Raw genomic sequence first — 11,566 nt, forward strand, 5'->3', positions numbered from 1 at the left:
CTATTAGTATTTTGACTCAGCTTTTCATGAGATGGTTTTACTTAGACGCTTCAATCTTCAAACCACTGGAAATTTTACCAGCACTCATGACAACATGACAAATAGCACAATTATCAGATCCATCATGATGTTTATCATCATCCATCCTTTGACTGCACAGCCATTTTCAGATTGACCTCTATAGAGGAACTTCAAATAGAAAATATTGATTTCTATCAATATGAAATTATACAGGTCCTCTCCATAGTTCAGGAGTAATATAAAGAGAAACAAATGTTTAGACTAGGATTGGGTGGTATCCACTTTTTAAGACCGTCATACCCTCCCCAAATTTTACTGGGGTATACAGTATTACACCCCCCCACCCACCCACCACCACCACCACCACCACCTTCATTAGTATTTCCTAAAAACTGCTAAATACCACAGACTTGTCATTTTAAGTCTTCTTTATTAGACTGCACTCAAGCAACAAGTCTCTGCAAAGGCACATTTGAACTCTTACATAAACCACTATGACCGAACCTTACAGAGAAGTCTTCTACTCACACGAGGGGATACAGCTTCATCTTTGTTTCAGAATGTTTCAATACCCCCTTTTGATAAAAACATAACACAGCAAACAAGAAAATAATGTCAATTATATTAATTTATTGGAGTCTATATATTTTCTTGTTTGCTGTGTTTTAAACATACAGAAAATTGTTCTTTTGGTGAATGTCTATTCATACTACTTTCTTATCTTTTTTACCTTAAACCATCACAATTCAAATTAGCCAAGGGCTATTTTAAGAATGAATAAAATCTAAAAGAAAAGTGTTTCGCAGTACTGGTGGCTAGGCAGGAAAGAACGTGAAGTGTAGATTACTCTGAAAATAAAAAATAATCTCTTTCATTCCACCTGTTTAGTGGAATGAAAGTCTTTTTACAAGTGCTTGGTGGATTTAACATTCAACTGAAATAAATTCTTAGTCCATCAATGTTTCCCTGAATTCCCTCTGATTAAGTCATTCTGTACACACAGTGGATGTGTTGAAAGAATTCATGTTTGTGTTCAGTTGAAGCATGATGACTGCACTAGAAAGCTCTCATTCTTCTCTGGCTGTATTTTCTATGGCATCTTAAGAGTCATCACTGCCCACCTCTGGCACAAATTAAAGGTGTGTTCATCAGCTCAAGTGACTCATCATCAGGTATCAGCTGTCAGACTGCCTGTTGACAGTCCCACGCTGTCAGTCTGTCCCTCCTCCTCCTCCGCAGAGTCCTCAGAGCTGTTAACCACTGCAGCACTGAGACTGTGGAGCTCCTCCAAAACAGACAGGAGCCTCGCTGCCAGGACAAAGACAAACCATTGTTCACATCTGATGTGTCTGTGGAATATTTTTTGACTTGAAATGCAGCATCTCATGCATGAGGAGTTAAGAAACTACTTACCGTCTGCATGCTTGTCTGAATGTTTTCCTGGATGTTCTCTGGGTGCTGAAGGGTTTCGTATAGCCGCTGTGTGTGCCCTTGTATCGTCACACTTCAGCCTCCCCCCAGCAACAGAAGCCTGGATCAGGTTATGTGAAATAATCAACAAAAAATAAGACACAAACATTTTTCACAATATTTTGTTTTGCATTGCAAAGTGTTACCAGCAGGAGGTTGTCTTTCATCATCTCCTTGGGTTGTTTATTCTGGACTTTGTTTTTTGTGAGTTGGCTCTCATAGTGTCGAGTTCTTCTTATCTCATCCTGTTTCTTTACTGCCTCTTTCTCGAACTGCCGCAAAGTCATAACTACAAGAGAAAACACAGACGGATCAAAAACCACAGGGAAATGCAGCTATATAGTGCGTAAACAATCAGAATCATATTAGATCACAGATATGACTTCAGCCTCCTGCTTTAAGCTGCCGTAGGCTGAGGCAGCATGGTACTAATCCTGCTACCTGCTTTGGTGTGCTCCCTCCTGGCAGTATTGACCTGATCCTCCATCTCTCTCAGCTTCTCAGCGCAGTGGTTCTTGATCTCAGACACTCTCTCCTGCAGGACTGAAGGGAGGAAAACAAATGGATGCTTCTTCAGTACAGGAGATCACACAATAAGAAGCACATGTCAATGCAGTATTTGTAACCCAGGAGATGAAACGGATTTTATTGCATCTGTTAGCAAATTTTCATGAGCAGCATGAAAGCAGGCAGAAAAAGGAGCAGACTGAACTAGTTATGCGTGATTTACATTAAGCCCAGAGATACAGTGTAACACAACAAGATGACAGCAACCTAAAGCTTCTTTCAATAACAGAATGAGATAATTGTTTATCTTGTGTTTCAGTAAAAGGAATAAACTCAGAGCTTGTCCTATGACAGATACATAACAAACACTGACAATTCAAAATTTGCCATGTTTAAGAAAATGGAATCAAATTATTCCATTTTCTTAAACATGCATTAAACAGTTATGTTACTATGTAAGGATTTTAAAGCTAGAAAGTTCTATATGCAGCAGTTTCTGTTACCATAAAAGGTCTAAAAAAGTATAGCATGCTACATGGGTAGCACCAAAGGGCACACTCTCAAAGAGAGCAAGTATTTGGTGAAAACTGTGGAGCTATCAGCAGCTAAAGAGCCAGATATTTCCCTCAGGAATAAGTGAAATGTCAAATACAGCTGATAGGGGAAGGAGAATTTCACTTGGCTTAGCATGACTACAGATATATGCTAAAAGTACTCTGTGACTTTTAAGATAGTAAATATTAAAGTTCCTGAACAGTGATTTAAAAAAATCTATATTTTAGGTTTGTTGTGTGAAGGGCAACTGTGTTATGAACCACCAAGTCAAATTTGAGTCATGAAAAATATCTCTAAGTTTATAAAATTAAGCTTCAAAATCAAGAAAAATGAGAGTAACATATATTTTAGGTTGGTGTGGGTATGTCAGTAGAATGAGCTAAAGTAAGGGAAATATGATCCTCTCAAATTTTAAAAAATGCTTCTGAGCATTTCAGAGCACAGCTAGCTCTGTGCCAGAGCAGAGAGACAGAAGTTGGGGATTAAATTTACTGTTTTCTGGTACACATCTCTCTGTTAAGACACTTTTAATGACCTGTAGTCCACCGTGGCTGATAGATTAGGATAATTTACCTCACATTGAATAAAAACACAGAATTTAGCTGGCTGTTAACTTTAAATGAAGGAAGTGATAGCAGCTAGCAACAGACTCTACTGAGATGAACTGCTCAGTGATTATATATAGTGGTAGTGTTAAGGGAGGGCAGGGTAATTCCTCATCAAGACTGGTGATGTCATGGGCTCAGATATTTGCCCTGCTCAAATAAAACCAAGCCAGGAAAGAGGTGAACAACTTTCTAACAGTGTAAATCAAAATTTCAGTCACACATAGATCTCAGTGTTTTCACATGTGTACAGCAACCTTACTCCAGCATATCAGTGTGTTAAGACACAAATTTTGGATTTCACTTCACAGGGACTTAAAAGAACTCTTTCAAATCTGGCATAAAAAAGTGACCACTGAATGAACTGTATGCCTTATTCCTTCCCTAAGAAGACAACAAATTAGTTGGAGGTAAAAATTTGAGTCAAAGCACAAGTAAAATGGCAACCCAAGCAATGAAAGAGGTGTGTCTTGCTTCAACAGGGTGTTTACAGAAAGTCTGACATTAAAGTTAATACTTTAAGACTTTTTCCAGACCCTCTCAATGAAAAAAGAAAACAACAGCCTACAACCTCTTTTGACGAATCTAACGTTTGAAAACAGCTGCAAACTTCAAGCCCTAATGTTCCCACATTAGGGCTTTTTAAAACTTTTGAAAAAGACTAAATTTTTGCTAAATTGACTTATCAACTTTTAATACTTTTTAGGGATCTGCATACACCCCATTTAATCAGGTTTTCTCCTAAGAATGCTCACATCAAGTAAACCCTGTTTCCTTCTACATAAATGTGCCTCATAGTAGTTGTAAACAGGCATATAAACTGTGCTTTTACCAGTTAATGTGGATTTAAAAGTAGGATATTTCCTAAATGGTCTAGTGAAATCCTTGAACAAAGTGGAGAAAGCATATTAGTATTGGTAACACTCCATGAACGAGTACAGTCAAGGTGCTCTTCAGTGTGTCACTTAATCCCCACCTGCTCCAGCAAAGCTACAGAGCAGACAGGAGGTGGTCAGGTGTGAAAATGTGCAGGGCATTTCTGGAAAAGAGCGGGAGTGCTCACTCGGCTTTCCCTGGATAAGTCAAGGTTGAAACACAGTCATGCAACAGCCGCTGCCTCACCACGCTCGCTGTGCTCCTGCTGGCTGAGCAGCTCAGAGCGGAGTGTCTCCAGGTTGATTTCACTCTCCTTTAGCTGGGCCTGGATCTCCTGCAGCTTCCGTTCAGCCTCCTCTCTACCCGACACAGCCTGACAGGCCTCCATCCAGCTCTGCTCCAGCTCCTGCTGCTGCTGCTCCACTTTGCCCTCATCTAAAAAGGATGATAAAAGAAAAAAATAAGAGAATGTGAAGATACTGAGAAGATAAACCTATTGTGTGTTATAATCAAGGTGCTGAAAGATGCAGAGGTTCTTACACTGTTCTTTTAGGTCAGCTAGAGCTTTCATGATGAGCTCCGGGGTTCTTTTGAGCTCCTGTGTGAGTTTGTCTCTCTCATCACGGACCAAACTGAGCTCCATCTGCAGGTTTGTGATGCTGCAGGGAGACAGAGGCAAATGGTGCAGAAAAATTAAGGTGCAGAGAGAGAAAGTCAAACTTTACAGCGAGAGAAAGATTCTTTTAAGAGGTAGATTCAGCCCCTAAGAGACCTCACCTTGTATAAAACAACAGATGTACTGTTTGATAAATATTCCTTTATTTGGATGAAGAAGGCAAGATCACATTTATAATTCAATGGATTAGGACCTAAATGGTTAGTTTATGAAATGAACATCAAAATCATAAACGCAATTGAAATTAAGTAAGCTGAAATAAAATGGTAAAACATCTGCTGTTGACACCTTACAAAAAATGCTAATAGATGTTCATTTTTTCACAAAATATAAAAAATTGAGTGTTTTGGTTTTTGGTCTGATGCACTTTGAAGACTTTGGGCTCCAAAAAAGCACAACAAGCTTTTGGCAATACTGCTGCAATTAGCAGGTTAATGATTATGATCAATTAATTTAAAAGGATAATGGAAGTTAGCTACAGGCTTTATATGGCACTTGATCCCAAACCTTGAAAAGTTCACATTTTTAGACTGTTTGTAATTAAATTCATGATGAAATTATTTGAAAAAAGGAAAAACAAGACTTTGCTTCTCACAGCTCTGGCTTAAGTCTTTTTATAGTTGTGTTCAATATGAGGACCTTGTTATATTTCTTATGCTGTTCCATGCCGACATTGACTTATGGGTCTGAAATACAGTATATAGTAAATAAAAGTAAAAGGACAGCTTACCTGTCTATGGCGTGTTCTGCTTGTTTACTGGCCTGCTGAACTTTCTGCAAAGCGACCCTCCTCATGATCAGACCTAAATACAAAAAATTTGGACGTTGTTACTGTACCATAAATATATAATCCAAAGTGAAGCCCTGCAATCAGCACATTTCCATCCATTAAACCTCCACCTTGGATTGTCTCCACTCGTCCCTTAGCGAAAGTAAGCCTCTGTGTGAAAGTGTTAAGCCTCGTTTGAGCTGCATCCACTTCTGCCACCTTGCTTTGAAATGCTGCAGTAAAGCTGTGAGGAAAGCAAAATGTGTGAAAAACCAGCATTCACAGCATTAGATGTTTCAACACTGACATGAAAAACTCATTTGCTTTTCCTCTCATTTTCCTAAATTATAAATTAACCCTCTTATTTTGAAACCACAGTAGTTTGTTTTACCTCTGCATTGCTTCTGAAACAGTTTGAAGATCCACTTCTGCTTTCTGATTCTGTGACTTCAGTTGAGAGAGTTCCTTGTGAGCCCCCGCCAAGTCCATTTTCAGGGTCTGAGGAAAAAAAAAAAAAAACACAAATATAAATGTAAAGAAGACTTTCTCATACAAATCCACCGTGATGCTTGGTTTTGAGAGTCTTCCCTGCCAGCTGCTGTTCATAACCTCAAGTACTACTGGAACCAAGCAAAGTTTTCATAGAGTCAGCACTGTGTGCTGTGGTACAAATGTGCAGGTATTTATCACTTCCCTATGCAGCCCCAAATTTGTCTTGCATCATCAAATTTTCAGACACCCACGTAAATCACATCACTCGCTCTGGTACTAACCTCCTTTTCCACTCTCTTCAGGTCCAGCTCAGCTCTCGTGTTATCTAGACTGTGTTGGAGCACACTACCCCGGTGCTGCTCCTGCTGGAGCTGCTGCTCTATGGCTCTTAACTAAAAATATACCATGAGAGAAGCACACTTTAAACATCATTTTAAGCCCATATGGTGCAATTTTGCTATGCATTAACACATTACTGTCTCATACCTTTGAAAGAAGTTCATCCTTTTCTCCTTTCAGTTCAATATCCTTTAAGCGAAGCTGGATGCACAACTTGAACACTTTCTCTCTCCAGAGTCGAAGCACTTGAAGGCCTTCTAATTCATTCTTTGTGATTGGGTCTTTAAAGGTCTATTGAAACATACACATATATGCCAAACGTCATTTACTTCAGAAAATATGTAACATGAGTGTGGGCAATTATTGCTCACTGATTGACCCAAAGCACTACAAAGGATAATAAAGCATTTCAGAGTGATGAGACCATTTTCCAACTTCCACATCTGTATTAAGACACCGAAAGTTGTAAAAACAGTCTCCTTTTTTATGTATCACCATACAAGACAAGACTTTAAGAATCCAAGCTATCAGTGTTGACAGCTACTTATCTAAAGTGATTTCTGGGTTTATTTAGGTTGGCATTTATAAGAAATAACCAAAATGCACTTTAAAAGGAGGAAAACATTCAAAAGTAAAATAAAATGTTTTATATGTCACCTGCAGGATCAGTCTTTATACACACAATATTTGAAAAAGCACCCTTAGGTAAAGTGTTCAGCCAACTGAATCACTCCTGCAGGGCTTTGCAGTTTTTATCATCAATCTTAAACCCTGGGGTCTGCTTCGGAAAATGATCGGCATGAGCGTCTTCCATGGAGTGGATTCACGCTTTAGACTTGAGATAAGACTAAGCTTGATAACAGCATATTTAAAGCTATCTGTTTGGTAGGGTAAAGAGATAGAATGGGACTTTTATGGCCCGATAAAACTTCCTTTCAAATTCTTGCACAGCTCTGTTCAAGAAAGTTAAACAGATTCAAAATACAGCTACAAATATGACTCTCCTTAGACATACAAAACACAAAAGTAACTATGAAAATAATAATAAAGATTGTCCTCTAGATTCAGATCATGGATGGCAGGATAATTATTTTTGTTTGCTTTAGAAAAAGGAAAAATAGTAATTCTTCATCCTGGTAGGTCTAAAAGGGCAATTTTCAATAAAATTTTGGAGGGACTGAGTTCTTGTTCTCCACCAGAAACATGCGTGGACTCAAATTAGATACTGTCAGAAAGTCTGTTGTACAAATTTGATTAGAAAGTTAAGACTGTTGTACAGTATAATATAATGAATCACTGATAAAATAGGCTAGTGGCTATAAAGACCTGAGAACAAAAATAAAGTAAACACATTGGCAGGCATATCATAATCAAAATTAATGTAACAAGGGCCTTACATTATAACATTTAATATCAACAAGGGCTTCTTTGCTATCCAAAGAAAAAGTACTTACCTTCTTTACCATTTTCTCCTCTTGGAGGGCCAGTATTTCATTCACACAGTTAAGCCTGACAGTCAAAAGCTCAGTGGTCCTCTGAAGAGCTTCCTTCTCTTTATTCAGCCTCTGTAAATTGGACAGCATTGTAATTAATGTTGGTTACATATCTAAATATGCATGTGAATTTGTTAACAAAACACTCATTTGCTCTGCTGAAATGAAGATTTTAAAGTTTCTTCCCCAAAGCAATTACTTTACAGTAGGCTGATTGCAATCAATACTGTTTGTATGGTCTTCACCTCAACAGCGTCATTTAATCGTTCCTTCTCTCCTTTCTCTGGGGCAAGCTGGCCGATGTAATTTCTGAGGCTGTGCAGCGTTGCTGATTGTGTCTCAAAAGCTTGTCCCATTTGGCTGAAAAATAAACAACATCCCCAAAAGTAAAATCAGTGAATCTGACTGCAGAGTGCTATAGATGTTTCGCTCTGCTCATTCTGAATACTGCACCTTAAATGTTCTTTCAGCCTGTCTCTCTCAGTAGATATCTCTACCAGATTGTTTTTCTGCTGCAGCACTTCGGAGGTCATTGATTGAAGTTTGTCGTTTAGTTCCCTGTTGGTTTTGCTTACTGCATCCAGCTCTACATGGTGGGAAACATTTAACCGTTGAAGCTAAAAAAGCAGAGACAGAGAGAAACAATTAAAGTTTAGAAAAAAATAAAATTATCACCTGAGTCTTATTGATCTCCTTTTGGAAGTTCTTCTTCAAATTGTCACTATCTAAAGAAAATTAAGAGGTAAAGGTTAAATTTCAAAAAAGGACTGTACTACATACTCTATATGTTCTATATAAGGAGCTTAAGTCAGGTTAATCAATATGTACACAGTTTATGATGGTTTAAAATTCCTTGCTGGGGTTGTGCCACATACCTCGACCTCCTGCTTCATGCGCAATTCCTTCAGTTGTTCTGATAATTTAAGAGTCTGCTGTTTGGCTTCCTCCTCCACTTGCAACCTGCCCATTTCAGCTTTCAGAACAAGCTCCCGGGAGTCCTCTTCACTCCTCTCTAAAGCTCTTCTCAGCTTTGTAATTTCCTCATCAGACTCTCCCTTCAGTCTTTCAAACTGCAAGATAGAAAACACTGAAGAATACTCGTATGTAAAACCAATTATTGCAAAACTTTCTAAAGCGAAATTGCCCTATGACTACAAGCATTTTTAAAGACAACAAGAATGTCCAATAACACCAGGCAACAAATTGCTAAAAAGAGTTACAGATTCAAGCAACTCCCAGGTGATCTTTGTCAACAACAGTGTCAAAATGAAATGTTTGGTCAGTAAACAGCATTACCTGTGAGCTTATTTTCTCCTTCTCTGCGCTCATTTCACTGAGCTCCTTTCTGATTTTGTACAGTCCAATCTCAGCCTCATGAAGCTTGTTGCTCATTGCTTCCAACTCATGGCTCTGTCTGTCAAACAAAGATTATACCATGTTCAGCTTGTTGAAAATGATTCATCACTTGGCCCTGAAGTCTTATGTAAAGAACGTCTGACCCAACATTGAAATGAGTTGATTGCATAACATCATAAGTATTTTTCCCACCTGTTAAGTGTGCTGTCTCTGTCCTTCATCTCATCTCTTTGTCTTTCTGCAGACTCCTTCAAGGCCTCGACCTGCCCCTTTAACCTAATAGCTTCAGCCTTGTACTCCTCTGCCTCTAGGTGCCACTCTGACTCCCATCTGGACCACTGCTCACACTTTCTGTACTTTCAGAAAAGGACCAATATAATAATATTAAAAAGTTTATTTATACAGCACCTTTGAAGAACAGCAAGTCACAAAGTGCTTAACAAAAAAAAAATAAAAGAAACAGTCAATGATATAAGGTACAATTAAAGAGAAACCACAGTACAAAGAACAGATTAAGGCAAGGCTAGACCAAACAAGCAGGTCTTAAAATGTTCTTTTAAAGAGTCAACAGTGTCCACTGATCTTAAACCCATGGGGAGAGAGTTCCAAAGAGTCAGAGTAATGACCTTAAACACACAGTCACCTTTGGTTTTAAGTCTGGTGTGTGGAACAACCAGCATACCCTGATCAGAGGACTGAAGAGTCCTGCCGGGAATGTAAGGTTGCAGTTCAGTAAGGTTGGCTGGTTCCTGTCCATGCAGGGCTTGCAAAGTAAATACACAAATCTTGAAATGTATTCTGAAATGTAAGGGAAGCAACTGGAGAGAATACAGAATTGGTGTTACGTGTGACCTTTTTGAATACTTGGTAAGCGTTTCTTGCAGTGTTTTAACTATGTGTAGACAATTTAAAGATGATTAACTGAGACAGGGGGAAAGTGAGTTACAGTAGTCCAAATGGGAGGAAATGCCTGTGACTATCTCCATCTGAACTGTGGAAACAATGTGTTTCAGTTGAGCGACAGTTCTTAGTTGGGAAAAAAAGCAACAACAGACCTGATTACTGACATTTTGGTTTAAGGACAAGAACTACACAAAATACACTATCCAAGTGACAGACAAGCACTGCATTTTAACCCATAGAAAATATAATGGTATACCTTATCCTAAGGTCTGATGGGTGATCCACAGCAAACCCTACTCCTCTGTTTTCTCTCTGAGACATTACGAGCCTTTGATTTTCTCTCCTCAGTTCCAAGATTTCCTGTTGGGCCTGAGATATGGCGAGCCATGGGTTTTCAGGGTTGGAGCTTCCGGATGGTGCTGATGTTAAGCCAGAGTTGATAAAGGTGGGTGGCGATGCTTCCTGGACTTTAGAACTTCTGTGTGTTCCAGCAGGATGGACAGTTGATGTAAAATGCGACGGGGGAATCAGGTCTTTCTTGACATTCCCTACATTACATTAAAACAAGGTTGATATAGACATTAGCTAACTTTAATTTGTGTTCCCCTTGCATGTGTGATTAATAGACTTCACTATTAGTTTATCACAAAGTTAACGTGATAGACTTGATGATTTTTAAACTGTTATCTAAAATAAGTTCACGATTGAGCTAACTAATTCAGACTTAATGAGCAAATATAAGTAGTTAGGTTTACATGATTACAAACGCTACTGTCGCTAGCGAAAAAAATCATGGGCTCGACATGAGCTCTTAACGCTAGCTTAAAGTTAAGATAAATGACAGCTAAATTCGCGGGTATAAAAGGAAACTTACTTGAAAGCGCTGCAGACGTGAAGTCACTTGGTACTATAAGTCTTTCTTTTCCCAAGTTATGTCTCTCCATTGTCAGCGTATGTCACATGAGACTATTAAACTAACAGCAACAATCTCCTCGTTAATTCGATGTTCTTTCAATGTGTGTTAACCCGCGAGTCACGTCAAACGTCGTTGCCTTAGTTACGGGTTACACGGATAGCCTGCTCGGGCTCTTCTCCTCACTTTACCTAAACACGATTGCCTAATTGATATATATTTAAACAATGAGCTAGTTAAATTCAAATGCTAAAGTGTTAATGCAACTATATGCATAGGCGTAAGCTTAATTTGCCAAGAAATAAAACGATTCGTCAACGAAAACACACATTAAGGTTCCGCGGTGCATCACGGGAAAGAGGAAGGAAACTCAAAATATGTAGTGTTTTTTTCCCCTGATGTGTGTCTTGCAGGGTGCTGTGGCACTGTCTTCAAAATCTTCGTCCAGGGCAAAAATTCTGCATAACCCCGGATTTTCCCAATTGTTGTCGCAGTTTTGTAGCAAAGGTGGTTCAAGTAGAGTCAACAATCTGGACGACAGCTTTCCTGATAGACAATACTTAGGAACATAAAAGCTCATTACGCGGAGAG

General features: G+C 38.8%; 1 protein-coding gene across 2 annotated transcripts; it reads right to left on the minus strand.

Moving 5' to 3' along the window:
* Positions 1–431: 431 nt before the first annotated feature.
* cchcr1 (coiled-coil alpha-helical rod protein 1) lies at positions 432–11,304 on the minus strand. Of its 2 annotated transcripts, none has more exons than XM_041800689.1 (19): positions 10,937–11,304; positions 10,319–10,610; positions 9,352–9,510; positions 9,100–9,217; positions 8,679–8,873; positions 8,257–8,420; positions 8,049–8,163; positions 7,774–7,875; positions 6,458–6,601; positions 6,253–6,363; positions 5,871–5,977; positions 5,611–5,723; positions 5,441–5,513; positions 4,575–4,693; positions 4,281–4,469; positions 1,933–2,034; positions 1,638–1,780; positions 1,435–1,552; positions 432–1,329 (listed from the first exon to the last, which is right to left on the minus strand). In XM_041800689.1, the coding sequence occupies exons 1-19, from the start codon at positions 11,004–11,006 to the stop codon at positions 1,190–1,192; spliced, it is 2,574 nt and encodes an 857-aa protein (XP_041656623.1). In that variant the 5' UTR covers positions 11,007–11,304; the 3' UTR covers positions 432–1,189. The 2 variants fall into 2 exon arrangements, with proteins under 2 accessions (XP_041656623.1, XP_041656622.1); XM_041800688.1 differs by having other exon boundaries at positions 7,765–7,875.
* Between the last annotated feature and the right edge of the window lie 262 nt (positions 11,305–11,566).

This window comes from Cheilinus undulatus, linkage group 12, assembly GCF_018320785.1.
Source record: "Cheilinus undulatus linkage group 12, ASM1832078v1, whole genome shotgun sequence".
Lineage (NCBI taxonomy): Eukaryota > Metazoa > Chordata > Actinopteri > Labriformes > Labridae > Cheilinus > Cheilinus undulatus.